This window comes from Vollenhovia emeryi, unplaced genomic scaffold, assembly GCF_000949405.1.
Source record: "Vollenhovia emeryi isolate VEMERY1.0 unplaced genomic scaffold, V.emery_V1.0 DF939241.1, whole genome shotgun sequence".
Lineage (NCBI taxonomy): Eukaryota > Metazoa > Arthropoda > Insecta > Hymenoptera > Formicidae > Vollenhovia > Vollenhovia emeryi.
In genome coordinates, this window is record NW_011967125.1 from 368,214 (window position 1) to 395,754 (window position 27,541).

At 46.7% G+C, this 27,541-nt stretch overlaps 3 protein-coding genes across 5 annotated transcripts in view; all 3 read right to left on the reverse strand.

The window, feature by feature from the left end:
- Nucleotides 1-15,338, reverse strand: part of LOC105560140 (guanine nucleotide-binding protein G(s) subunit alpha) — a 38,176-nt gene extending 22,838 nt beyond the window's left edge. The window contains exons 1-4 of one of the 2 annotated variants that reach the window (XM_012008988.1): nt 15,285-15,338; nt 10,671-10,743; nt 8,823-8,877; nt 7,723-7,842 (exon numbers count right to left, since the gene is read on the reverse strand). In XM_012008988.1, coding sequence (XP_011864378.1) covers nt 7,723-7,842; nt 8,823-8,877; nt 10,671-10,705 — 210 coding nt within the window. In that variant the 5' untranslated portion in view covers nt 10,706-10,743; nt 15,285-15,338. Of the gene's footprint in view, nt 1-7,722; nt 7,843-8,822; nt 8,878-10,670; nt 10,744-13,667; nt 14,035-15,284 lie in introns of those variants that run through there. The other variant, XM_012008987.1, reaches the window with a different exon arrangement.
- Nucleotides 15,339-17,511: 2,173 nt separating this feature from the next.
- Nucleotides 17,512-22,790, reverse strand: LOC105560141 (CCAAT/enhancer-binding protein gamma). 2 transcript variants are annotated; one of them, XM_012008989.1, is made up of 4 exons: nt 22,542-22,790; nt 18,653-18,751; nt 18,417-18,573; nt 17,512-18,287 (listed from the first exon to the last, which is right to left on the reverse strand). In XM_012008989.1, exons 1-4 carry the CDS (start codon nt 22,773-22,775, stop codon nt 18,175-18,177), a joined length of 603 nt encoding a protein of 200 aa, XP_011864379.1. In that variant the 5' UTR covers nt 22,776-22,790; the 3' UTR covers nt 17,512-18,174. The 2 variants fall into 2 exon arrangements, with proteins under 2 accessions (XP_011864379.1, XP_011864380.1); XM_012008990.1 differs by lacking the exon at nt 22,542-22,790 and adding an exon at nt 21,829-22,013.
- Nucleotides 22,791-24,264: 1,474 nt separating this feature from the next.
- LOC105560143 (RNA polymerase II-associated factor 1 homolog) lies at nt 24,265-27,009 on the reverse strand. Its single transcript, XM_012008991.1, has 8 exons — nt 26,771-27,009; nt 26,602-26,694; nt 26,190-26,514; nt 25,968-26,111; nt 25,804-25,907; nt 25,451-25,667; nt 25,103-25,358; nt 24,265-25,020 (listed from the first exon to the last, which is right to left on the reverse strand). Exons 1-8 carry the CDS (start codon nt 26,842-26,844, stop codon nt 24,533-24,535), a joined length of 1,701 nt encoding a protein of 566 aa, XP_011864381.1. The 5' UTR covers nt 26,845-27,009; the 3' UTR covers nt 24,265-24,532.
- Between the last annotated feature and the right edge of the window lie 532 nt (nt 27,010-27,541).

Here is a 27,541-nt window from a genome sequence, read left to right on the forward strand (position 1 = left end):
CACGGTCGTATTGTAGACCACGCACTTGGTAGTGGGTTAAAATCGTGATTTGAATGTTACGTAAATAATGGCGGCCACAAGGCTACGCGCTTCGCGTTACTAGCGGAGAATGTCGGGCGCATTAATAATTTAGATGTTATTGTGTCGGGAAACTTGGTTTCCTCACATGCGTAGGCGGTTTTGCAGAAGGTTGACGCTTTGGTCGCGGGTTCCCGTCACGTAACACGTTGACAGTCTCGAAAATTATGAGAGAACGATGAGATGGAATTCTCGTGCCGAGAGAAATCACCGCGCGATCGAACGTCAAATATGTTAATGTTCATTCTGTCAAACGTTGCACTGCGTACAAAGTATAGTTTGATTAAATATCATTGAAATCTCTTCCTTCCTCTGCGAGGCAGAAACTTGATGTATACATAAAATGTTATCTGCTGAATTGTTTATTAATAAGCAGCGATGTCTGAAAGTTAAGAATTTCTCGCGATCAATGACGCGCTCTTGTAAGCGGCGCGAATTAAAAGTTGCCGAGTAATCGTGGTGCGAGCATGCTAGCCCGCGTGCATAAATCAACGTCGAAACAGCGTAAAGTATTATTAATTATTTGAGCATTCATGCAGCTGCATCGTGTTCTATCGCGCGATGATATTCCTGGCGAAACATACAAATCTGCACGGATTGCAAAACAGAAGTTTAGTTTATATAGTCCGCAGTCTGTGTTTGCCTGTCCGAAACTCTTTCTCTCGCCAGTCAGAATTTTCTCAACAATCAATCGTTTAAATAACATTTTTAACGACACGTTAAGGAATTTCAATTTCGACTCTCGAAATAAATATCGAGAGAATTACTTCATCAAATCAAATATCGAATGCCGCGTCCGATAATAATTATTTATCGTTTCCGATAAATAATTCCGATAATAATGACGTTCGATGATACTCAATTATTGTCGAAAATCTACTCTTTCGCGGATGTGTTTAACGGTCGGTGCTGTACACAGAAAAAAAACAAGTGTCTTATATACTCGAATTAACGCGTTCATTGTTTTGTATATACGCTTCTATACGATCTATAATCGTAAAAGCGTTTAATAATCTTATGTTCCAACAATACTAGTCTTATTTAAATACTGCAATTGTCGCTTCGAGAGTACATGTAATTATTTTGACAATAAAATCATTTTAATCTTCGATTTGAAAATACGTTATTTTCTATCCAATACTGTTTCCTTTCCATTCAATAAAATTATTATTGAATAATAAGCACACCCTTTTCTCGATTGAATTACATAAAATTGCTTCAGTCAGGCAAGTTTTTCTTGCTTTAACGCAATATAATCTCATTGCAAGATTTCCACGTTAACCTAAACATATTTTCGAAAGAAGAGTGTTCTTTTTCTTCTGCGTGAACGCGTGATCGCGGGTCAGCTGTTGCGAAAATTTTCCCATAGACTTATCTTCCGCAAGCCGCGGCGGACCGGCGCGTAATTGACAAGCCTTGTAGCTGGCATGTGCCCTTTCATCGCCTTAAATGTCGCGGCGAACTTGGACAGGACGCGTTCTCTCGCGACAGCGGAAGTCCATCCCGAGTGTTGTCACGGTGCAAGCTGCAAATCACGCAACAGTCGCGACGGGGCCGGCACCGGCCGGTGTGCTTGGCAGTAACGACGACGGTTATATTAATAAATTCTCCTGTCGATGCTATTTCCACGCTTGCACGATCGATGGACGGACGCATCGTCGATCCGTCGTTCGCCGCGCGAGGAAGGATCGTCCGTGTCTCCGCCTATTACCGCGATTATGCACGTACTAATAATTTCGTCGAAACGCGTCATCCTCTCTCGCTAAGCCCCTAAACGCCGCCGCAAAGCATGTAACTCGGCTAAAAATACGGGGACACGTACACGCCGCCTTGTAAAATTCGCGTATGGCGTGCGGATAAAAGCCCGCCCTGCCCTCGCCGGATTCATTGTAAATGGTTTAAATGCGGGGGGGAACGCGCGAGTGGGTCGCTCTTTCAGATCGACGTTTCAACATTTATTCCATATTTCATTTGCTATTTGTTACGCCGCGTCCTCTCCGATATGTTTTACGCCAAACCACGAGATCTTCTGAAATAATGTAATTATATACCGATTCGTTCGTTCGCCTCTACCGTAAAAATATCCAGGTGGAATTATTTCCAAGTTAATAACTTGACATTTCCGAGTGGATACCTCGAGCATTCTCCACGTCCCAATTTCAACTTTTAACGTTATCGCGTTTACATTATTCGCAAGTTAATTTGCGCCGATTATATCAATCGCTTCGCAAGTAAAGATATCGCTGTCGACGTATTTCGAGCCTGTACCGAAATTAGGCCTAGGATCTTCCTAAAATAAATTTCCGCGAGACACCCACCCCCGCGCCACCCCTCCCCCTCCCCCTCCCGGATACGTGGAGAGGCGAATGACAGTGACAAATTAAACGCGAATCGTTGAAGATGACGACGGCAGAATTCGCAAGGAGCAATTGGGGATATTGCTTCACGGCTTTCAGCCGCAAAAATAACGCGATATACAACGTTTACTTATCCCTTTATCATTCTTTTATACCAAAACAGCAAAAGCCTCTCTACGCATAACGTAATCTTGAAATTTGTTTAAAAAATAATATTTTTGTCTTCTCTACAAAAGTAATGATTCCTATCTTCTCTGCAAAAGTAGTGATATCAACAAATTACGCCAAACATAATGGATATTTATACAAACTTGTTTTATGATTAGTTTTGTGTATTAAAATGTTATATCCTAAAGAATCAAACTAAAGATTTTATAGAAAAAAATCACGGAGATAATAATATTAATGAGACCAAGTGATCGCAGGTGCCTAGGTCACGTTTCCCAATTTCTTCACACTTGACTTTGTGGTCATGTTTTGCATCAAATGAAAGATCTTATTGAGCTCATTACAAATATGTCGGTGATCAAGTGTACCTCCTTCCTATTCTCGAGAAAACAGGACCCAAAGGTTTCATGGTCAGCAGATGGTGTCGTTAAAAAGTCAAATCTAAGACCACAGTTTTGGTCACGTTTATCATCAAATGAAAGATCTCATTGATCTTCCTGCGTAATCTTGAAATGAAGAGTTAGATACGACGGTACACCTGCAACGAAACTCGAGAACATTAATGAAAATTTTCTCCAATTCTCGAAAAGACGGATTACATCCTTCGGTCTGTCTCGTCTGGCGAGGAAAGTCTGGAAGTGATGTCGAACGTTCTCTCTCTCTCTCTCGAGCGATATAAACGTAATGCCTTGCAGGTGTATCAATCGTAAACATCGCGCGAATCGTGAGCTGACTCGAACGCGGGTTCGAGAGCTCGAATCGCAAAACAATTTAAATCAATTAATCCGGATGCATCATCGACCAACGGCGCGCGAATGCAGCCGCGTGTAACAAATAATGGGCCACTCTGGGCGTCCGCTGGCAAAGGTGATGCATCGTGCACGCGTAACGCCGTGACTCGCGCACGTCTGAATGACGCAAAGCGCGCGGATTATTTTGTCGCGACGATTTTATTTCGAGAGCCGCGTCCGCGCGTTTTCCTCTCGCGATATCTCACCCCCCGAGTGTCGTCGGACTAATCCCCTGCGCGTTTCAATCGGGAATCTCGAAGCGGGAGTGCCCGAGAGCAACTTCTACCGGACGCTGTTAACCCTAGAACCCGCACCGTGGGTCTAGAAAGACCCGAAATTTTTCAGACTACTTCTTCTTCCTCGTGTATTAGGCTTAAAGCCTGTTTTATCCAGTTCGTTCTGGTACTTTGAGCATTTGGTTCTACTTCATCTTCGATAGGCTGCTAACCTTGCCGAAGGAAAACTCCCATCTGGAAGGCTATACCCCTAAAGGGGTATGTGTGGCAAGATCATAGACATAATATTATATATCTAGACCGAGCATCGAGCAGTGGGGGTAGAGGTTCACGTAGAAAAGGACTAACTCTGTTTTGTGCTATTTCGTCCTCTCTTGTTCACATGCGAACGAGAATTGTCCTTTTCTAAGTGAACCTCTACCCCCCCACTGCTCAAATGAAGGCAAACGTCTAGATATATTATGTCTATGGGCAAGATACTCTCGGTGGTTGCCACTTCCCTTCGGGAGATTCTGAAAAAGAACCAGCGGTGTCCGTGAATTTGAACTCGAATCTTTTCGCTCATTTGTTTACTAAGCAGCGCACATTTCTCTGCGCCACACTCGCCATTTCAGACTTCTTGTATACGTTTATATTCTCGTAATTTTTATTCTACCTGCAGTTTCGCATTTCTGATAGTCTGTGAAGAATTTAAAAAAAAATATCCCGTAACTGTCTTATCAAAGCGTACGATCTGGACCATCTGAATATCTTCGTTACCGCTACATGTATTTGTAACCTCGACTCGTTGATGCCGATCTGGGGATATTAACTTGATAATTGACATCGGTGTTTTAAAACCAGTCCACCGAACGTATTCGCGGTCTTTATAAGAAGAGGTCTGAATACTGACGCTGGTTTTCAAGCATGCAAGCTCGACGGCGAGACTAACGACAAATACAATCACGTTTGCGTTCATCATGTTTCCGCGCTATGCATTGATTGTACACCATTGTTAACTCTTAATTTTTATGTTGTAATCGGTTCTTATTTGTAATTATTTTATAAATACAATGTTATAATACAACAATTACATTGCATTCATGTTACAATTTCTCACCCAACAATGTAAATGTAACATAAATGCAATGTAACTGATGCTCGCTGTTTACTGGGAAGAGATCAAAGTTGAATGCGGCCATAATGAGGTGCGATTACTATGATTTTTTCTAGGGATGCAATTCTAGGGTCAAGAACGCACTAATTGTACTCGTAAGTACAGGCTTGACCGTACAACTGCGTAGATGAATCAACGATTGATTAATTAATTCAGTTGCGCCAGATATCTACTTTATACGGTCGTAAAACCTTGTTGTCACTCGATACACATATCTTTTACCAGCGCCAGCTGGATCGTCCCTTATTGAGACTCGGCAGTGAAATCCTTTACAGGAACAGAGAATTCGCATCGATCGATGTAAATTCCCGTTATGTACGAGTATAATGATCGCATGAATTTGCGAGCGACACAATTGAGAGATACCGTGTGTGCACACGTATGTACGTACGTACATGAGAAATGGCGCAGCACGTCGTAGTACAGGATACTATATAGCGCACTAACATGTGCGGTGGCTGTGTAAACATTGTAAACACTGATCGTGCCAGGCAGTGGTTCTCACGTCGAGAGCCCGTACGTGCGTATGCCTGCGTGCCTCGTTAATCCGCAGATGTGCGTCCGCCGGTTTAACGAGACGCGAAGAAATGCCGTCGCGATGATCGTTGAGTAAATTTCGTCATCCATTGCGTATCGCCGTTACACACGCGGGCTGCGTATGTACATCGAGCAATCGGGCAGAGAGTCGCTCCGAGTATTCTAGGACGTGTTTGTGACGCGATCAAAAGGTTACGACGGAGGAGAAAAATGTTAAACAACTTATTTCACCTTCTTGATACGCGTTAATACGTTATAAAATTACAGGTGTACAACGTGCGATCGTACTGTCGGTACGATCACTGTCATCGGAATGACACGTTAATTGCGCCGAGATTGTAGTGTATTCGCTCAAAAAAATGTCTTACCAACCCAGGTAGATTTCTAAGTGTCACAACAACTTATCGCCATTTCTTGGATCCGTTAGAAAATTGTTTGCTGCAACATTTACACACGGAGAGAATTTTCTTTTAAAATTTATCCTGAAAATCTTATGAAAAAATTTTATGTGAGTTTTTTTCAAGTTTTACTAGTAAAATGTATGATAAAATTTCAAAAAACTCTCATAAAGTTCTTCAAAATGCCACGCTGTCCCACGATTACATGATTTTCAGGATAAATTTTAAGAGAAAATTCTCTCCGTGCAGCAACATTCTAGTAATACCTTCGTGAAAGTTTAAATTTCATGACTAAATATTAATCACTCACATTGGATAAAATGAATTTCGGTACCACAGCTAGAACAATCTTTGTAAAAAATATAACTGTTTATGTCACAATGGACGCCACAGAAAGACTTTCTCCCTAACATTTGCCAACAGCTCGGATTAGAAATTCTGCTTCTGGTATTTAAATTGATTAAAAACAAAACATATGCGATTTCGCAGTACTGGCTATTCATTTATGTATCTCAGTCATTTTTTTCGTACCGAGGAAATTGTTGCTGCGGTTGCAACATCATTTTCTTCAGTGCAGTTTATGGATTCTTATACGTGGCGAGATGTATATACTGCGATTCAGAAGCAAACGCATGCGATACTGCGTTCAAGGTAATCGGGGCAACGTGTAATAAATTGTAATTCCGCGAGAATTAGCGCGCGGGTGACCGACAACTGCAGTCAAAATTGTAACGTGGGACGGTTGAGATAACACGAACGAGACACCAAGCGCGCAGAAGAGCGTCTCGACGTTAAAGCCCGATCTACAATGTGTTCTTTGCGTCTAGAAACATTTTATTTTACAGCCAATAAACGCGTTTAAAACATTTGTGCGTGTTGATAAACTGTATATTATACATTGCACAATTGTGTATCGTCGACAAATTTTTTCAGCATATCGATTTGCTCTCTGCCTCTAGAAACATTCAATTTTATATAAACAAATTGAATTTATTTTTAAATTTTATTATTTTTTCATTTATTGTTTAGGTTTTTGTTATTACGTTCGTGAGAGATGATGGAAAGGTAGGTATAGGGATTTTGTAAGAAGGTTTGGGTGCGCTCCTTGGAAAAAAAGCGTCGTGTACAAGCCGAAGGGCGTATACACTACAATAAACTAACTATAAACAAATCGAAACGCTCAAAAAATCGGCAACGTACGATTGTACACCCACGGAAAATAATTTCCGGATCCAATGCTATTGCACTTGAATATATCATAAAATAGGATCGATATAGCGCCAATTATATTTATTATATCATAGGAAAAGGAACACTTTAATCTTAAATGAAAAATTCTAAAATCTAAAATAAAATGATAGGTATGTATAGTCTTTTGTCGAATATCGTGGTGCCAAGATGGAGGGAAAATTTATTTTAAACGCAAGAATATATAAACTTACATTTATATAAGTTGCTCTTGTGTTAATATAGTAAGTCAATCTTTTTTAATTCGACAGAGGAGAATAAGAAATGTTGATTTAATTTCGATATCGTCTTATTTTTATACTAAATGAGGTTGTGAGAAATATAAATGCGTCAAGAATATTTCTTGTCCCGGTAACAGAAATCCTTTCTGAAGGTGTACAGTGTATAATATACAATTTATCCGCTCGCGCAAATTTTTTAAACGTATTTACCGACTACAAAATAGAATGTTTCTAGACACAAAGAGCACATTGTAGATCAGGCTTAAGCGCCGCGCGAAGGAAACCCGCGAGGGGGAAACCGTGTGCGCCGATTTAATCGCGGCTTCTTCTCGGCCGGACGAAATTACCCAGAAACGAATTCTACATGACGCAACGTTGGAGGTCAGACCGAGCCGGGGATTCCTCCTTACGGTTATTCCTCGGCGGTGGGAAGGTCGACGAGTCACCTTCGCGAAGGCGAGGTCTCGATTTCGCGCGGCGGGCAGGTGTAACACGACGTTCAACACAAATAAGCCGGTGCCGGCTGACTCACCGAAGGATAATCGAAGTCTGGGGAAGACGAGACTTCCAGGACGTAGTCCATTCTGCTCTGGTTCGACGAGTCCCCCAGCGTAACGGGCGGCGTTAACGTACTCATCGCAGTGGTTATCGTCTGCAAACATAAGCGACGTGTCCCTTTTACCTTTTATCCAAGGGGTAAACCGCTGACGAAAATCATGTACACCAATGCCCGCTAATGCTCGGTGGACATTACTTTGTCTTATCTTATTTTAGCTTTATAATGCTCCAGCGAGGCCTAATGCCCCAAGATGCTTAGTAACACCGCAATGCCCTCGGCGGTTTACCCCTCGCTTTCATCGCTAACGAAAATGTCTCGTCCAAAAATGTTTCTTTTTTTTTCGCTAGACACAGACGTTGGAGCAACGTTTTAATTTCAATCCAAATATTCCGCGACCAAAACAATCGCGTCTATAATATTCTCGGTAGAATTGCGCCTCCATTTTTTATTTGCATTTCAACTACTGGTTGACCGTAATAGTTATCACGCTGTTAATCATTTCGTAAGAATTCCCTGGAGGCAGCGCTGTTTGCGTCAACGCAGTGTACGGAAGTGATTGCATTTTGCCTGGAGGGCAGAACAAAATCGCGCGCGCGAGCTTGAATGACAAATCGGTGACAATGCTCTTGCAGCTAGATTTGATATCGCAAATTTGCGTGTCACGTAACGGTTATTTCGAGGGCGAACGTATACGTTTGATACTATTTGATTCGGGAACAAACGCGAAATCCGCGATGCAACATTAACGACAATTCGACTATCGAGCGCATCGTCACCGGGTAGATAAAAAGCACGGAGTAAAAGAGAGAATGGATCGAGAAGTTACAATTTTCAACTAAATCCTTTGGCCAAGTGACACGACCCCTACCTCTTTTCATTTTAACTCTCCATAATAGGCGTGTGAAATCGTTACGCAAAGGAATAGATAAGTTTGGTGGAGGGGGGAGAAGACCAAAGTCTTTTTATTGAACTTATAAATCGTCTTCAAACATTTCGACCCGTTTTCGGGTCATCCTCAGTCAGACTAAAGTCAAAGAATTATAAAAGGTGTTAGGAATAGATGAGGTACTCACCAAAATGGCGTCCCTAATATTCTTCTTAATATCTTCGATCTTCTGCCGCTTCTCCCTGCGCACACACAAAGACACGTCAGCCGTTTGTCAGAAACCCGGCGTCAGTTCGTTGCCGGCCGCGTAATTAAAAAAAATGCGACTAACAGTATTAACGAGCAACAATGCGTATTGTGCAGACGTAGTAACGTAAGAGTAGGCCGAGCGGTCGACCGGCAATAATGATCGGAGTCACGAGCTGAATGAAACGATAGCGCGCAGACCATGTGTTCTTTTATCGGTATTTTCAGACCAATTCGATAATTTTAGCGCGGCCAACTACCACGCGTTTAAAAGAACTCGCTGGAGAACTCACGGCCGATCAATAACGCGCGTATTTCTGGAAGTGTTTTCGAAGATTCCGGATCAACGGGCAAATCCCCTTTGCTCGTGACGGAGGACGCTCGAATCGAGAGCTCGTCGTCGAATTAAGAGTGGGCGAAATAAAAAAAGAGAGAGAGAGATTCGGACGCCGATCGAGGAACAAGTTGTCGCGAGGTGCAGAAGCTCCATAATTTTCTGCTCCGTTATCACAGTTTCAAACGGACGGTATATTTACACGCACACGAGTCAACTCGTTTATTTGCACGACGTCGTCTTATCCAGTCGCCTCCGATTCTCTACCTGTATAGCAAAAATCTTCAACAATGGCATCTTACCGCGGGCATCGAAACGGGAGTATCTAAATTATTATTTTTCTTTCCGTCGTGGCGCAGAAACGCTCGCGGGATAAACAGCTCCGGATGAACGGAATTTCGTCGGTATTACGCGTTTTATTGCGGGCGTAAAAATTGAGAAAAGTATCTACCGCCGACGCCCGTGCGAAAAAAAGAAAATAAGACACGGGAGAAATACTGAATTGCACGGGGACGAGAGATTTGCGTTCCGCCGCGGATTAGCGGAAGATCGGGGAAGCCGAGTGAAATAAAATACGCGACTGAAATAGACGTAACCGCGAGATATCGCAAATTAGCAGTCTAGAAAAACGTACGCTTGAAAAATGGAGGGGGGGGGAGGGGAAAGGGGAGATAATCGTATCGAGGAAGAGACATCGTGCGGAACGCAACTGAATAAGAAAAAAACAAAACGATCAAACGCTCCTCTCGTTTCAGCGGTACGCGCGACAAAAGGTGGAGCCCGAGAGAATTGCGGAGGCATCGGCGTCGGGAGAAGCGAAGATGGGAAGCGCGAGTAAACAGCGAGGCGCGGTGAATGGATCGCATATTTGGGGAATAATAAAGGAAGTAGTAATAACGCGCGGGGATCCGTATCAGCCACGTGTTGATATCGCTGACACAGCGGTCTGAACCGGTTACGAGAGATGAATCATTCGCGGGACGCGCTAAAAAATTAATCGCGCTACAATTTGCGTTTCAATCTCCCGCGGACGATCCTCGAGGTAGGGATTCGGGTCGGAAAGAGAATTCCGAGAAAGAGGATTAGCGCGTCGCCGCAAATAGAGGGGGGGGGGGGGCCGCAAGCCACGTTTCGCGACTCTCGCCCCTTGGAGACGCGAACTGTTTTTTTTTGCGGCGAAAGAGACGCTCCGGCAAAATTCAATGAACGTAACGCGCGCGCGCGCGCGTTTCGTAAACGGCTCGCGTGAGTGCGATCGTATTCCGCTGACATTTAATTGTAATGCGAGCCTCGCGATGAAAAGCCTCGCGGAAACAAAGGAGAGATTACGGCCCTCCTTTAATGGGTTAACGACACGTCGCCGGATTGGAACGGATGGAGCCGAGCGAGCGAGCGGCCGCCAATCGATGAGACGCGACGCGACCGGCCATTTTTTTTTTTTATAATAAAACTTACGCTTCGCTGAAACCATTGACGTGCAGTATCCTCATCTGTTTGACGATCGTGCTTTTGCCGGACTCTCCCGCTCCTGAAACAGCCCGAAAATCATTGGGAGTTAATTTCTCTGGCACTGTCGCTGCTGCTCGCCAGCCACCTCGGCTCGCGCGCCGCGCCGCGACCGCAAAATTGAGATTTCATCAGCCGGGATATCTCGGTTATCGATCGCCCGCGATAAGGCGACGCGGGCCCGACGACGCGTCCGCGAGTGCACGCGTCTACGCGGCGGGGCCCGCCTCGGATTAAGGCTCGGCTCCCTAGATGACAATGGGGGTTAATTAAACCGCCCCTTCGACGCCTCGGACATCAGCCGCGGGCGAAACACCGCGAGCGTTTTAACTCGCCGCGATTCAACGTAATTTCAAGGCGTCGCGTCAACATTATTTCTGTATTCCTAACTCGCTCCTACGCGCATAATGCTCCGCTCGGTTTTATGTAACGTTCAGCGCTCGCGCGCTCGTACGTAAAATATTCCCGGCGCCAAACTTTCAAATCAAGCGGGCGACAAGTTGGCGAAAGTTTAATCTCCGGGATTCTCACAGCAGCGTTAGTCGCGCGTCCCTGGTTACAAGCCCGATTAAGTAAATCGCGAAATAAAGTTTCGCAAGTATCGCGGGGGGGTACAAGTGTTGCCCACGTCTATTTGCAACGCCTGTGTCGTTGGACTCGTACAATTTTACTCGTACACTCTAAAAGTCAATCCAGCGGTTTGGCCATTGAGAACAGCGAATATTCACTGTTTCACTGCATTATTCAGTGCTATACTTACAACCGTTGTCAACGATAACGCACCGATTGACTTTCAGAGTAAAGCCGGACGGGAAATCCCCGAGCACTCCCGAGGAGTCGCCGCACGACTCTTTGGCTCTCGACAATTTTTGTTCTCCCACGTTGTATTTGATCCTTCATGGCGGCTCTAGGTTTTCTTTTCCCCCCCAAGATCCCCATGGCCCGCAGCCGCGGGCGCGAGCGCGACGACACGAGCGGGGGATCCAATCGGCCGCGTGGCCCGTAATGACACGCGAGGAGGAAACAATACGGCGACAGCTGTTGCTCCGTCCGTCGCCCGCGCCGCCGACGGCGAGGATGACGACGATGACGACGCACTCGCATCGAATTAGAACGACGACCTACATAAACGCCGGATAATAGGAAGGCGAATGCGTGGACGGGGGCGCCGGGTTAAACGTCGCGCTAAATAGGCGAGCTGTGTCTATGTTTTTTCGCACGTACGTACCCGGCGCCGAGAGGACGGATACGTGAAACGGACGCGGGGAAACCTTTCGATTGCGGAGAGCAACCTGCGGACGTAAATCAATTTAAGATGTCGCCCTATTACGAGATAGGATCCCAATATGGGACAGTTGTACAATTTTCCATTCGTAATTCTCCTTCTCTCTTCCTCTTATCCGTCGCAAAGATTTTAACGAGGGGGAAACCGCTGACCGAAATCTCGTACACCAATGCCCACTGTATCTCATTATCTTATTTTATCTTTATAATGCCGAAAAAATGCCTAGTAACGCCGCAAATCCGTACACCACAATGCCCTCAGCGGTTTCCCCCTCGGATATTAACCTTCAGATTGCAGATATGTGCGCGAGCCGCACCAATTAACATTAAACTCTGAGGAGATTATAGCGGAGAATCGTTAAACGAGTGCCGGGCTGCTTTTACACACGTGCTACGGAGGAAAGTTCCCTATTACGGGATCCTAATATGGGACAGCGGGGTTTCCGTTAAATTGATGGGCATCGTCGGTTGATTCCACCATGAATTTATTGCCCTTGGAGCGAAATCCGTCTGGCGGAAAGTCCATCGTTGGATCGTGTGATCGTCGCGATAAAAGATTTGCGATTGAATTTGGCCGTTGAAAACCTGCTACCTCATATTAGAAGCCTGTCTCACGGTGGATGAATATATCTAGACCGAGCGTTTATTTTTATTCGAGCAGTGCGGGCAGAGGTTCACGTAGAAAGGGACAAACTCTGTTTTGTGCTCTTTCGTTCTCTCTCGTTCACACGTAAACGAGTTTGTCCTTTTCTGCGTGAACCTCTATTGCTCGATGCTCGGTCTAGGCATATCATGTCTATGCTTCCGCCTATGCGCCAGAAAGGATCGCGATGCTACAAAAGGGGCAGAATCACGAAATCGGTTGTCGCGAGCCAATAACGCACGTTAGAGAAAAGGAGAGAGGTTTATCGGTTCGGTTTGTCACTCGGGAAAAGAGCCTCGATGAGAGGGGCAAACCTACAGTCGGAGTCCGAAGCGATAAAACACAGGCGGGGGGGGGAAAAAAACAACGGGAGTAAGTAAACCCTCGTGGCGGCGAACAGTTTGTATCGACAACGCCGAGCGGTGGAGGCTAAATTAGACGAAACGTGCGAAAAAGACGTGACGATTGTCGCTTAATTAGACACTTTGACGAGAGCCTGAAAAATGATGGGAGGGGAGGAGGGACGCCTCGCCCGGCTTGGGGCGTAGCGATCGGCGACATAATGAAGGCACGAGAGGAGAATTTGGAGTTACAATTACGAGGCGGGGGAGGGAGAGGGGTGGAAAGAGAGGCGAAAAGGGTAGAGAAGCACGAGGCGGCCGGTGGATATTCGTGGGTGCCTGGTCGTACGATAATCGATAAAATTGAATTACGCGCCGGTGAACATCGCGATAGCGGCCGGCTCCGCTTCGCGGAGGCTCTCTTTGTCCGAAAGCGACGATCGCCGGCGGCTCTGTCCGATATTCCGAGCGCGGCCTCGGTTGACGGACGCGCTCGGTGGATTCATCTTCCTCTCCGCTCGCGCGGCCCGCCCGGTCTATAACCCTCTCCCGCGAGATTAAAAAGCGTCGGTGGTTTCGACCGTAGGAGGAGCGCGAGAGCGCGATCGATTCCGCTCCGACTTGATTTTCCCGTGGAAGGTATAAAGTTGGCGCGCGCGTGTGTGTGAAGCTACTGACCGAGCAGGAGTAGCCTGTGGGTGGCCCGGTAGACCTGCTTGTCCTTCTGCAGCTGCCTGGTAATGGCGTCGGACCGTCTCTTCTGGTTTTTGCTTTCATCCTGGCTGTTCTTGCTCTGGCTGCCGAAACACCCCATGACACACCACGGGAAGAAGACGCGCGGCTCGCCCTCACCGTTGTTCCCCTCTAGCGGTCCGGGCCGGTCGCGGGTCGCGTAGACGGCGGTGGCGGTGGCGGAGTTGAGCGAGAGGTAGGACGATCGGGACACGGATGGGGACGGACGACGACGGCTCGCGACCGAGTTGGCCGCGAGGACGGTCGCGCGGCCGGCGCCGGTCGTCGTCGCCGCCGCGGCGACGACGTCGTCGTCGTCGTCGTCGTGGTTCACGGCCGCGCCGCCGCCGCTCCCGCTCCCGCTCCCGCTCCCGCTGCGGGTCTGCCGCCCCGGCCGTTCGAAAAGCGCCCCGAATCCCGCCGCCGCGGTACGCGCGCTACGCTCGCTCCCGTTCCGTCCGCCGTCCTCCGGTTCCGCCGTTCCGTTCGTCTCGGTTTCGCTCTATCCAACTCTATCGGCTGTGTCTCGCTCGTCCGCCCGCCCGCGCGCCCGCGCGCGCGCGCGCGCGCGCTGCGCTCCCGTCGACGTCTCTCTCTCTCTCTCTCTCTCTCCCCCTCTGTCTCTCGCCCTCTTCCTCTTCCTCTCTGTTATAGCGACGGCTCTCTGTCAAAGCAAACTTTTCTCGCTCCACTTCTCGCCGCCTCCCCTTGGCCGCGCTTTACTCGGCGACGGCGACGTCCCTCTCGCGTACACGTCTCTCGCGGCACGGCACTCACTCGCGCACCTCACTCGCACGGCTGCATCTATCACTGGCGGCCTCCACTGGCCGCGGAACCATAACCACCACGCACCATGGACTCGGCGCTCCGCTCGCCGGGCGACTGAGAGAGCCCAGTGTCACGCTCTCACTCTCTCTCCCTCCCTCTCGCGATGTTGCGCGCCGACGACCACCTCTCTCGCTCGCTCACGTCGAAGCGAGAGAGAGAGAGTGAGCGGGGGAGGGGAGGGGGGGACGGTGTCGCCAACGTCTCGCCTCGCCTCGGCCGGCGGGGTGTCGACGACTGTTGAGTGCCGAGTGCTGGCTGCGGCCGCTGTCGCTGTCGGCGTCACGGCCTGACGGCGAGTGTCGCACGCGCGCGCGCGCGGGAGCGCGCGTGCGAGCGAGCGACCGGGGCGCGACGACTACGGCGACGACGACGACGGGGCGCCGGAGTTACGTGCCGGCGCGCGAATCCGAATCTGCGCTCCGTCGGCGCGGACGGCGGCGCCGGCGCCGGCCGCCGCGGCCCTGCTCCCGACACGCGGGACAGCCGGCACGACGATACGTCGACGCGACACTGCTCTCTCCTCTCTCTGTCGTTGTCAGTCTCGCGCCTCTCTCTCCCTCTCTCTCCCTCGCCGCGAAATCGCCGGCGCGAGAGACAGGGACGACCGGAGAGCGGGAGAGGGAGGGAGGGAGAGCGAGACACGCGAATCCGATTTGTCAGTGGAGGGACACGGCGCGTGTTACGCGTAGAACGCACCACCTCGTCGCGAATCGAATCGGATCCGGGATTCTTTACCGGCGGCGGCGGAGGCGGAGACGTTAAAATAGATCGACTCTGCTCTCTCGGGCGGATCGCCCAGGTCGAGGGGGGTGACGGTCGCCGAAAACAGCCGAGTGCCGCTGCCGGATCCTCACGCCATCCGCTCGCGACCTCCTCTTCGCGTCTCGCTCCCTCGGCGAGATGTTATTATCCTCGGCAGGATCCCTCGACGAGTCCCCCTCGGCTTCCTCGCGCTCCGGCCTCTTCCCCGGTCACTCCCGCCTTCGCGCTTTTCTATCTCGCCCTTCTTCCTCCTCTTCCTCCTCCTCCTCCTCCTCCGCCACCGCCGCGAGCTCCTCGTCGACGATCGCGGCGAGCAGCAGCAGCAACACTCGGGGAACCCGCACCCTCGCGTACCTTCTCTCTCGCGCGCGCGCCGTCTTTACACGCGCACTCTATCCTCTCGCGAAAAAAAGTCTCGCCGGCCTCTCTCTCTCTCTCTCTCGCGTCACCCGCGCTTTCTCGCAGAGTTCGTTCCCGCTCACTTAAATATCCCCGAGGAAACTCGCGGCCGAAACGTTCGAGACGAGGTGCTCCTTGCAGCCAACATGTCGTCTGCTAGGCCACCAGCGCGACGGCCCATCGTGCTACGGGCGACCCAGGCGTGTACGCGCAACTCCAGGTGCCCGCCCATCCTTTTTTATTTCTCCTTGGAGAATTCTTTTCGCCACCGCGAAACTCGATCCGCATCTATCAATCGAGAGCACTCTTCCGCTCGTAAGAAACTCGGCGGAGAAGCCGCGCGTCCGGGAGCGAATAAACTTAAGTCGAGTTGGTCGAGGCGTCCGTCGCGGATCGAGGGAGGTCCCAGGTTCGAATCTCGAATCATTCGCGAGAGAAACGTATGCGAAAATTCTGCCCTTACAAGAAAGTTGCGAGTTGAAAGTTGGATATTCAATGCTAAATACAGCATTTTTAATTAATTAGAAGTCGTTTCTCGATTTAATACGTGAATTTATTGACAACGGTCCCGTCTAAATGAAACTGTTATGTCCGAAAAGAAACCGGCGACGCAGGACGTGAAAAACTGCATATGAATTCACATTTTTGACTAAATTATTGGACTGTCAACACATTGCTCGGACCTAAAGGTGTCCTGGTTTGAAATACCCGTGGAAAAAAGCTATATATCAAATTTTATCGAATTGTATCAAATCATGTCAGATATGATAAAATTTGATCAGATTATATCCCAATTTTAACGCATCCATTTATAAGCATATCAAATCAAATGTGGTCAGATATAGTCAGATGTTTATACCGTTTCATCTGACTATATCTGACCGCATTTGATTTGATACACTTATAAATGGATACATAAAAATTTGGATATAATCTGATTTAAAAAATTTAATACGAGCTCGTTTTTTTTTTAAGAAAAAACAAGGAACTAAAAATGTAAGGCCAGTAGTATTACGAGCGATAAATAATTTAATAAAACGTTAAAAATCAGTTGTAATCTGATTAAATTTTATCATATCTGATATTTGATACAGTTAGATAAAATGAGATATATGGCTCTTTTCCGCGGGTAAATTAAAATTTGAAATACTACATGATATTTTTTTGTAATCGTTTCACTTGACGATCGCCGGAACTGTAGTATCCCCAGTTGACAAAAGTCCAGGGAAATTCTTGGTCGAGAGGGAAACGCGCAAAGATGCAGAATATAGAATTTGTATCTTCGGGGCTCGACCGGTCGGTGCGACGTTCGTGCGCTCTACGAACACTGGCGGAGGATCGATCGGGTCTCTTCGGCCGCGAGTATCGAAGCATACAGGTGCCGTCGACGACCCTCCGTGTGTTCGCCAACCACCGGCAATTTAATCGTCGAAACTCTCCAGCGTCGCGTACAATAGAAAAATCCGTGACTTTGTAAAATATTTAAAAAAGAAATTCCACCGTTCCGTTATTTACTAGTGGTACTAAGACCAGTTACGGCCTGAAACTCGACTTCTCCGCTCTTTAAATCGTTCGAATGTTATCGCGTATTGTTAACAAATGCTGATTACTGATAAATTTAATTTTTTCCCTAAATTCTCCCGCATTACCTTTATTAGCACGCTACTGGGTACAAAGTCAGAAGAGAAAGAAGAGGAAAAATATATCAATCTTGCGATATACTTGTGCATTAGTAATCGAGCACTGCAAATAGGCCATTTAAACGCACCAGGAACGTTGATTCCAGAAAAAAAGCCATGAATGATGCCAATGAGTCGTATTTAATAACTAACACATGCTACGGAAGTAAAAACACTTTCGACGATAACTACAAAGATTAATACACCTATTCTAACGCACCTGTTACATTAAATATGTATTTTTCCTTCATATATAACCAATAAATAAAAAAAGTTATATCTTGTACTCTCAAGCAAGTGTTCGATTCTCTTACTCGAGTTATTTTCATATCGGGGTAAATACACAACGCATGATCACGTAGCGACATATAATGCTGAAATATCAGCGACATACTGATGGTGAATTATTTTCATCGGTCCTTTTTTTCGTACCGTTTAGATCAAAGACCACTTAGTCTTGACTGACTGACGATTAAAGTGAATACCCTCGTACTCGAATTTATCGCGAGTTCTCCGCGACGGCTCCACGATTCGCGTCACTTTCGTCGTCCATTAATTTTCGATAAGTTGTAAATTTAGCTGGTGATAATTCACTGACGATGCTACGACCTGGAAGGCTCGCGTTCGGAAAACGCTGCTCGCATCTAGAATCTTTCTCTCAGTGAACGTAAAGCGGACATCTTTCCAAGATGACTGCTCGCTGTTTCAATCTAACGAGTCAGAATACTGCCTCGCGTTTCGAATTTAATACCACGCTGATTTCTTCACGTGGCGCTTGTGTCGGTCTACAGCTTGGCGGAAGCTGCCTTCAGCGCGTCCTCCGTGGGCTTTTCTTCCGCCAGGAGAGCAGTTAGATCAAGATCTTGGATGTTTACCGATGTGTGCTGATTGGAACCACCTGAGAAAAGAGAAAAAAAAATATGCACACGACGAAACACGATGCGGTCATAGCAGTAATAATAATGCACAACGTTACAAGGTATAGCGGAAGAGTCAACAATTTGACGATAATTTGTCTCGACGATACCTGCATGCGCAATAAAGAGATCCTTGAGAAAGCCAAGCTCCTTGGTGAGCATTTTAATCTTCTCCTCCAACAATTCGTTCTCCGTTTTCAGCTGATTTACTCTCTCCAAGGTTTGCTGCGTGCGTAATTTGCTCTTCACTCTGGATCGTTTCACGGCCTGCGAAACGCGGAGATAACGACGATAGTACGCGTATGCAAATAACGTGCCCGATTTGCATGCAAAACTGATAGATTACCTGGTTATTCCGATCCCGCCGCTTCCGATAATCCTCGTCGCCCTCGTCGTCGACTTGCTTCTTTCGTTTGCTGCTATTTTCCTTATTTTTCGGCGCCATCTAAATTAACAGAGACAGACGGTTAGTTTCGTAAATTTTCAAATCGAAGAGAGGCAAAGTTTTACAAATTCAGGTCGACGCTCAAAATAATTATTTCTTTTTCTTTCAAAAAAAAATGCTGTTGAATTTAAAACAGTCAAGTTGCTTCAACGTTAACGTGCTGCCACAAACATAAATAATTCACTCAATTGTGTCTGCCATGGATTTTAATTTCAAGCATTGAACGAAATAGTTGTCTCAACGATTTTATTTCAATTGCACTGATCTTGTCGATACAACATCTTCCTTTTTCCCCGCGAAGTAAACGGCAACTCTTGAGCTACGCGACAATGGCGCGTGAATCATATTGCATTTTCTTTCGGGCAACTGCGGCGTCTTTTTTCCCCACGCGGCTTAAATCTACGTGGCGCGGACCGCGATTGCTCAATCGCGACCCACTAATCGCGCGGGTCCCTAGAAGTAGATGCGTGACAAATATTGATATCGGTGTTTCAACGTCCGGCACGGGCTGGTCGTTACGTTAACTTTGTGCCAGCGCGCCGTCGCGCGACGCCAGTATGCCCCGTATTTGCCCAATAAGGCCTTGAGATCGCTGTTAAGAAACCGGCCCTGACATCTTCGCGCCACAGCGTGCACACAGCCTCGACTCCGTCTCGAAAACCGCCGACAGGATTTCATTGTGACGCGCGTCTCTCTCGCGAGACGGGGTTTCCCCCGAATTTCGCGGAGGCGGCCAACTCGTAAAAGAAAAAAAACCGCGTAATTTTCAGGGTCATCCGCGCGGCGGCGGCGGCGGCTTTTTGCTCAAACTAGTCCTGCAACGATGACACATTTCTAAACCTCGTCTAGGATCGAAGCACGGACGGACGTGATATCAATCGCAATTAATTATAGCCTAGTTCACACGTGCATTTGATACGCGTATCAAATAGCGTATTTCAACTGATCAGCCAATGGCTAATTTACCAGTGATTTACTATTTGTTACTATTTAATACGCGTAGCAAGTGCACGATGTAAACTAGGCTTGTAACCGTCACTGCCGCCACTGTGCTATATTTGCGACGGTTTCAAATTTTCACACCTAATGCGATACGAATTAGACTTCAAACCTCAGTGTCTTTTTTTATATGAAAATGTTCTACTATGCAGTCCACAATCTGGTCTGGTATTATTTTGTACATAAATGCCAATAATACGATTTGCAGACGCAAAAACTGTATGCGACTCTGTCGGTAAATCAAACCACTGCAGCATTTCAAAGTCCGAGATATTTCATTTCATAGTCAAAGTTAAAAGATGATTACTACCTGAGAAAAGTTATGTACATAGATTTATGTGTATTTCGGTGATCCAAACAGGATTGTATTTGTGGTCACAGAACTAAAAGTGAGAGTGTTAAAAGAAAAAGAGGCAGAAAATTCGGTCGAGATTAGCGTCGATCGACTTACATGCTGTAAATGATCAGTGTCATAGTTTTTATCATAAACCGCCGGACAATCTTTCTGACCCACGACTGCACATGTGCGACACATGCAGCGTAATATGTAATTCCGTATTTTTTGTTTTTCCTAGATTCTGCCTCTGAAACGTTTTGTTTTTTTGCCTGTGAGGGTTGTGCGTCCCGATGAAAGGGATAAAACCGAGGGGGAAACCGCTGACCAAAATCTTGTACACCAACGCCCATTTACGCCCAGTGGGCACTACTTTATCTTATTACCTTATTTTATCTTAAGAAAATAGAATACAAGCTCGTTTTCTTTTAAATCAAGTAATTAAAAATGTAAGGCCAATGGTATTACGAGCGATAAATAATTTAGTAAAACGTTAAAAATCAGCTGTAACAAAGTTTACTGTCATCATAATAAGTTAGATTAGAAGAACATTGCACGGAAAGAACAATGTAGCTGCTGTAGCTAAAACTTAGCAAAATAGGGACAGCTAATATTTTTATGGTAGTTGTGATAGCTCAATATTTTGCTACGACAGCAAACCGTTTGCTGTCGCACCTAATACAATAGGCACAGTAGCAAAATATTGAGCTACCACAACTAAAATATTAGCTGTCCCTACACTGAAAAAAATTTCTGGTTGAATATGGACGAATCATAATTCCTTTAGGATTTACCAAAATTCCTTTAGGATTTACCAGAATTTCTGTAGAATTACAGGAATTCTGGTAAATCCTAAAGGAATTATCTGATTCGTCCATATTCAACCAGAAATTTTTTTCAGTGTATTTTGCTAAGTTTTAGCTACAGCAGCTACATTGTTTTTTCCGTGTGTAATCTGTAAACTTATTGTAAATTTAGTTATTAACCCACGTTGTTATTGTTGATTTGCAGTATCACTCGAAAAGGACCCAAAAAATAGGGTCGAAACGTTGTCTAATAAATCGATTAAATAATTAGCCAGTTGGGTTGACTATTAGTTTCCCGCTTCTAATCATTACTGGTGACAATAAGCAAACTCTCCTTCGTTTTATTAAATTTTTTATCGCTCGTAACACCATTGGCCTTACATTTTCAATTCCTCGACTTTATCTTATTTTATCTTTACAATGCCCCAGCAAGGCCTAATGCCCAAACTAATGCCCAGTGACGCCGCAATGCCCTCAGCGGTTTCCCCCTCGGTTAAAACATTTCGCAAGCCCAATTATCTCGTAGCGATACCGTGAATCGATAAAGATCGCATCCCCGACAAGAGTATCTCGCTCGACAAAGCCGACTGCGCGCCCGCGGGCGTTGCTGAAAAAAAACCCACGGAGGATCTTTCACTCGCATTGTTGACGTTACAATCGCGCCCGCTCCGTTTCCGCGAATTGATAACATTAGACTCTTATATAAATCTGACATCATCGGCGCCGACCGCTCCCGCGCGCGCGCGCGCGCTCCGTCACGTATGTACGTGCGAGCGGAAAAACATCGAGCCCGACACGGCACGCACGTACGTACGTACAGGCGGAAGACGGCCGGCTGTTTAGTAAATTTCGCGACGAGCTCGTCCCTTTCCTTGGAGCGTGCCCGCGAGTCTCCCCCGTGGCGACCTTCGGCGCGCGTTTTAACGACGTCGACTCACCGGGACTTGACCGGTCTCGATCCCCGCGCACGTGGCACCGTCGTCGTGGAATCCGTACGGGTGCATCATCGCGCTTCTCTCCTACGTTTCTCCCGCGGAACGCGCGACGAAAATATGCGCGGCGCGCGATAATGCGGACGTGAAACCGCCTGTCATCGACTTGTTTATCTCGCGGTGGGACGGATGGTAGACTACGATAGAGCGATGGGGAGGGGGAAGAGAGAGAGAGAGAGAGAGCACACATTGCGTGCTCTCTCTCTCAGGGTGTTTACGCGACAAATACTGGAGCGAGCGAATGGCGAATTTAAATGGCCAAACAGTGGCACGAAACTCGACTCCTCTTCGTCGCACGGCAGAATCCGCGGTATCGCGGCTCGAAACGAGTACAAGTGTTTTCAAGATCGCGACGCGACGCCCTAACCTTACTATTCCGTATCGATCTGGTTCGCTTTAATCGCGCGCCCTTCCAACGCTCGAAGACGTACGTTTGATTAAACGCGTATATCGCGTGCGCCAAGACAGAGAGAGAGAGATGGAGAGGGCGAAACGTGCGGAGTGGAGACGCAATCCCGAGCCCGATGCCCGATGCCCCGAGCAGAAACGACGCGCCTGACACGCACGGGACACGTGCCAGCCCGTTATCGCGACACGTCAGGCGACTCGTCCACGTGGCTCCCTTTCGCGCTTCTTTTATCTACTCGACGCTCTCGTACCTCTCGTAAATTCCCTGAACCAACTCGTTCGCTCCTGCGTAGCCTCTGCACGGGTAGTGGCATCAAACTGCCATGTGTCCATCGGCACTCGTCGGCGTCGACGTCGATCCGCTCGGATAGGTCGCGGGATGACGCAATGCGCAATGGAATTTTCGCAAGCGCCGCGTGAATCGGACGCGTGGCGCCCTCCGACCGCGCGCCTGTCAAATACGTCGCGTCGCAACGACGCTGCATTGCCCCGCGAGACTTTACACGTGTCGCGCGTACTTTCGAGATAGCCAATCAATAAACCGTAAAAACACTTCTTCTCCCTGGGCTTCTTCTTCTGTAACTGGCACAGAACTTGAAACCAAGCCCAGAAGGCCACGGCTAACCAATAGTCCTCCGAAATGAATGATTCAACCCCGAAGGATCCAAATTTTTTCTTCTTGTTTTGTATCACTCGGCGTCCCAAACGGAAATCATAAAAGCACTTGTATCAGAGAGAGAGAGAGAGACCTGAGAGCGGCCACGCCGGCGTTTTACTTGCTTCCGTTTCAAGAGACTGTTTTGCGCGCTTTTACGCCAATTTTTACTTTTGGATCGAAACTATTTTGCTATCCATCTTCTGGCACTGCCGATATAGTCATCACTTTGTGCGTGTCCGTGATTGTGCTGTAAAATTCAAAATTACATTAACATAAATTATCTGCATGATATTTACATCGACTTTTCTCATGTAGACAATGTAAATTTTATAAATTAGGTGTCAGAATGCATAGCACAGACATGCACCAAGTGCATGAAATAGTTGCAAAAGTAAAAATGGGCGTCACAGCGCGCAAAACAGTCTCCCGAAACGGTATCGAGTAAAACGCCGGAGTGGCCGCTCTCATGTTTCTCTCTGTTTGTATAGTAAATAATATCGCAAATTTACTTTGTCCTTTCCCCCCCCCCCCGTTGGAAAAACTTTAAATAAAATTGAAGTTTCCAAAGTAATCTTTTAAATGCAAGAGTTTACTCAAGGAAGTTAAAAGTTTAAGAAATTTTAGAGTGATTTTAGACGCTTAAAGTAATTTTTAGATAGCCAAGCCTGTCGAAGTTTCCGCTAAAGGGCCGCGCGGCAAAGCACTTTCTCGTATGAAAACCGCACGCGGTATTTTAAGTTATATTACATACCTTTTACAAAATTCTCAAAGTTTTCTTTTAAATTCTTAAAGTAAGTTAAATGTCCAAATTTATTTTTCTAAAGTAAAATTTTGAGGTTTTCTAAAGTATTTTTCGATAACTTAAGGGTCGCTTCACACACGTTACGTTCGAGTTGAAGGAATATTGACGGAAACGAGAAAATATAAAATCGACCCAAGTGGATTCAATATCGCGCTGAAATCTCTCGAGATAACTCCTTTATCTTTCGTGCGCTCAAAGTCTAATCTACAATGTGCCCTCTGCATCTAAAAACATTCTACTTAAATATAAGAAAATCCAAACGCTTAAAATATTTGTCGACAGTGTACGATTGTACAGTGCATAATATACAATTTATCTACTTGTGCAAAGTTTAAAAGTATTTATTGACTACAAAATATAATGTTTCTAGACGCAAAGAGCACATTGTAGATTAGGCCTGAATCTTGTCAGACACGCGTACCGCAGAATTAAATGACACAGTTGCTAGATTTGTTGTGGAAATGTTACACGTATGATGGATTATCGCAGGAACCATCTCAACGTTAACAAATGATTTCCTCATATAAATTTATTATTTCTTTCATCGTGCATCCGAGCACTCGTACAACCCTGTAATGATTACTCGCTATACATGGTTACCAACACAAAATTACTTTTTTCGTTCACTCGGTACGCAATTATTCTGATATTCGGTGGGGAATATCAACTGCTATCTGAAATATGTTTTAATAGCAACGGTATAAACCAGCACTCGTTGAAATAATGGTTCAGACAGCAATGATGTTTTATTAATGAGTATACTCTCGATCACTCTTCTCGATTCATTCGCTCTCGGAGCCGCTTTCGCCGCTCGCGCTACCGGAACCGCTACCGCTACCGGTACCGGATCTCGATCTCGACCGCGACCTGGACTTGGACCGCGAGCTCGACCGAGATCTCGACGGTGACTTCGCAGGCGTTCCCGAGCGCGATCTCGATTTCGATCTAGACCTCGACGTGTTCCTCGATGGAGGACTGCCGGACCGTGATCGCGATTTACTATGCGACTTGGACGGCGAACGCGACTGAGAACGCGAGCGCGATCGAGACGGTGATCGAGATTTCGTTGGTGAGCGTGATCGCGAGCGTGAACGTGAGTGGGATCTCGATTTCGACCTGGATCTTGACCTCGATTTCGATCTTGATTTTGACCTTGACCTCGACCTCGATCTCGAGCCGGACTTGGAACGAGACCGCGAACGAGATCGCGACGCCAGCGAGGACGCCCTCGACGAGGGACGCGATTCCCCCTCGTTCTCTGCCTCGGAACCTGCCAACAAATTTTTCCAGTTATCGAAACAAGTTGGCAGAATAGTGTCCTCTCTATTATCGGCGAATATACAAAAGTGAACCTTTAACAGTCATTGCATCTTTCCCGTCTGCCTTCTCCTCCTGTTGATGTTCCTGCTCCTCCTCCTCCTCTTCCTCTTCGTCCTCGTCTTCCTCTCCCGGCGGTTCCAATTGTTTCTCTCGATATCTCTGCATTCTGAATTCGTTGGCGTTGAGCGGTCGGTGACGCACTATCAGGCGCGTGTTGTTTGGCTGCTGTCCGACCTTCTGGCGCCGTTTGCTCAGCCGCACGCGCGTCTCCAGTTCATTGTAGTAAACCTGCGGTGCGCAAGAGGATTAAAGCGACGAATCTCGGAATCATAACGCGTATAATAGTACGCTCATATATATATATATATATGTGTACATACCCCGTCTTGTCTCATCACAAGGAAATAATTCTCCTCGTATCCTTTGGAAGCTTTACTCTTCACGTTCCAATTGTATTCTCTCGCCATTTTATACTCGTATTCTTCCTCGTCGGCGTAATCGATACCAGCAGTAAAGTCCCGACGACGCTTCTCCAACGTTTCTTCCAACGGCAAAAAGTAAGCTACGAATTGCTCACCACTCTCGTCCATCACACCTCTACGAGAGAAGCACCGTTTTAAACAATACAATCTAAGCTACTTGGAGCGCAAGGCGAACGATAGTTCCTGCTCTCTTTCCGACGCACGTACACCGCTTTCCTTTCACATTGCGCAAAATTACCACGAAAGCTTACCGTATCATAGCCTGCGACATCTCTTCAATCTGCGCCGGTACAGATCGACCAGTCGGCGCGGGATCGGAATCGAATATGACTTGCGCGCATGGATATTTCCACAACTAAAAGTATAGAATGATGATACGTAACGACGGTATTTGCAACGACAGTCGCGACAGTACCTTAAAGTCTGGATATACTGGTAATATTTCTACAGGTACTACGTTCGGCTTGCTGTAGTGTCTTTCAATTGGCTTTATGTTGTCTTCGAAGGTCTTTTCTATAGCTTTTATCTGACTCTCGCGGTCCATGTACAGCGTTTCCTCCTGATTGAAAATAATCGAATCTCGAATTAGAAAGTACGCTACAAACGCCACGAGCGTCGTACACGAGGCAGGCTGTACCTTGAAGTTCTTCTTGATACTGTAACCGACTTTGGCTTCAACCTTGTCCGCCGTCTGCGGCTGGAATCTGGTACTCTCCGTGGAAATATATTCCGTGCGTCGCAGCCAGGAAACGCTCCTGGCGTGATGCCGGGACCGTTTAGAGTCCTGAGGTGTGAGAACATCCTCCTCCAGCAGCTTCTCATCGGCCGGATCTAACTGAGCATTTGGGTCGCCAGCGTACGTGTCCTTGTTTATCAAATCAATCTCTACACCTAGGTCATGCTCAGTCAACACTTCGTACTTGTAATTGCGTTCTAACGAAGTCGGATTATACTGAATAAATCTGCGTTACAAATATCACAAATTAGTATTAAAGGCAAATGGTACACGAGCGTTTGGAGCAGCTCTCTCTCTCTCTCTCGTGGCTCACCTAGTCTGATCGAAGGGATAAGTTATGAATTTCGGGTCGAACGGGATATCCGGTAGAGTGTTGCAATACTTGACTCTGCATATGAGCTCGGATCTGAAAAAGCGCGGGTCTATGTAGCAGCGCTACAGTTGTACTCGTTTATAGAGCATCTGTGATGCGCGTTATTTACCGCTTGTCCGCTGGCCTGACCGCGCGTTTGTCCCTGTCAGCTTGATTGCTGTTGGTCTGTATGGTAGGCGCCATTCTAACGCGTCGCGACCGCGTCGACCGCGAGCCTCATATGTCGATCTAACAGCCAACAACAGAATTCGACGCCGCTAACGAGATGCAAAAGCGACGACCGAACGTTACACATAACCACGTTGTTACCGTATACTTGCGTACGTTGGTAAGGTAGGTTGGTGGGGAGGAGGGTGTCGCTCTTGGCGCGCATGCGCGACCAATCCAGGAGCAATGAGGGCTGCTTTCGCGAGAAGATGAAAATGATCCGGATTAAAATGACCCTGTGTTATGATTGGTCAAATCTGGAATTTCATTGAATAAAATTTCAATGCTACGAAATTTCAGATTTGACCAATCATAGCACAGGGTCATTTTAATCCGGATCATTTTCATCTTCTCGCGAAAGCAGCTGAGATTAAGGTCGGCGGGTAGAAATGAAAAACTTGAATACAATTTCACAATAAAAAGACGCGATTGAAGAAGAGCCAACTGAAATTTGCTGTAATTCGCGGCATGTGCTATTAATTTTTGGACAAATTTTAGAGACACGGTGACACAATTAGGATGATTGAAAAATCCTTTTTCCAATGGCTACGTTCAGCAGAACGTTATTTATTTTGCAACTGTTGCAAGTTTTCTGTGCTATGATTGGATTATTCCTCTGGATCTAAAAATATAATCCAATCAGAAAACGTTCAACAGTTGCTTAAGGCTCGAA

What these genes read in the sequence shown, in the direction of transcription:
- LOC105560141 (XM_012008989.1), bottom strand. Translation starts at nt 22,775, where the DNA reads ATGCAGCGTCGTTGCGACGCGACGTATTTGACAGGCGCGCGGTCGGAG. An exon ending in GTTCAGGGAATTTACGAGAG is followed by an intron (nt 18,752 to 22,541) that starts GTACGAGAGCGT and finishes CTGTTAATTTAG; the next exon opens with ATGGCGCCGAAAAATAAGGA. An exon ending in TCTCTTTATTGCGCATGCAG is followed by an intron (nt 18,288 to 18,416) that starts GTATCGTCGAGA and finishes CTCTTTTCTCAG; the next exon opens with GTGGTTCCAATCAGCACACA.
- LOC105560143 (XM_012008991.1), bottom strand. Translation starts at nt 26,844, where the DNA reads ATGGCGCCTACCATACAGACCAACAGCAATCAAGCTGACAGGGACAAA. An exon ending in TATCCCTTCGATCAGACTAG is followed by an intron (nt 26,515 to 26,601) that starts GTGAGCCACGAG and finishes TTTGTAACGCAG; the next exon opens with ATTTATTCAGTATAATCCGA. An exon ending in ATGTCGCAGGCTATGATACG is followed by an intron (nt 25,668 to 25,803) that starts GTAAGCTTTCGT and finishes CTTCTCTCGTAG; the next exon opens with AGGTGTGATGGACGAGAGTG.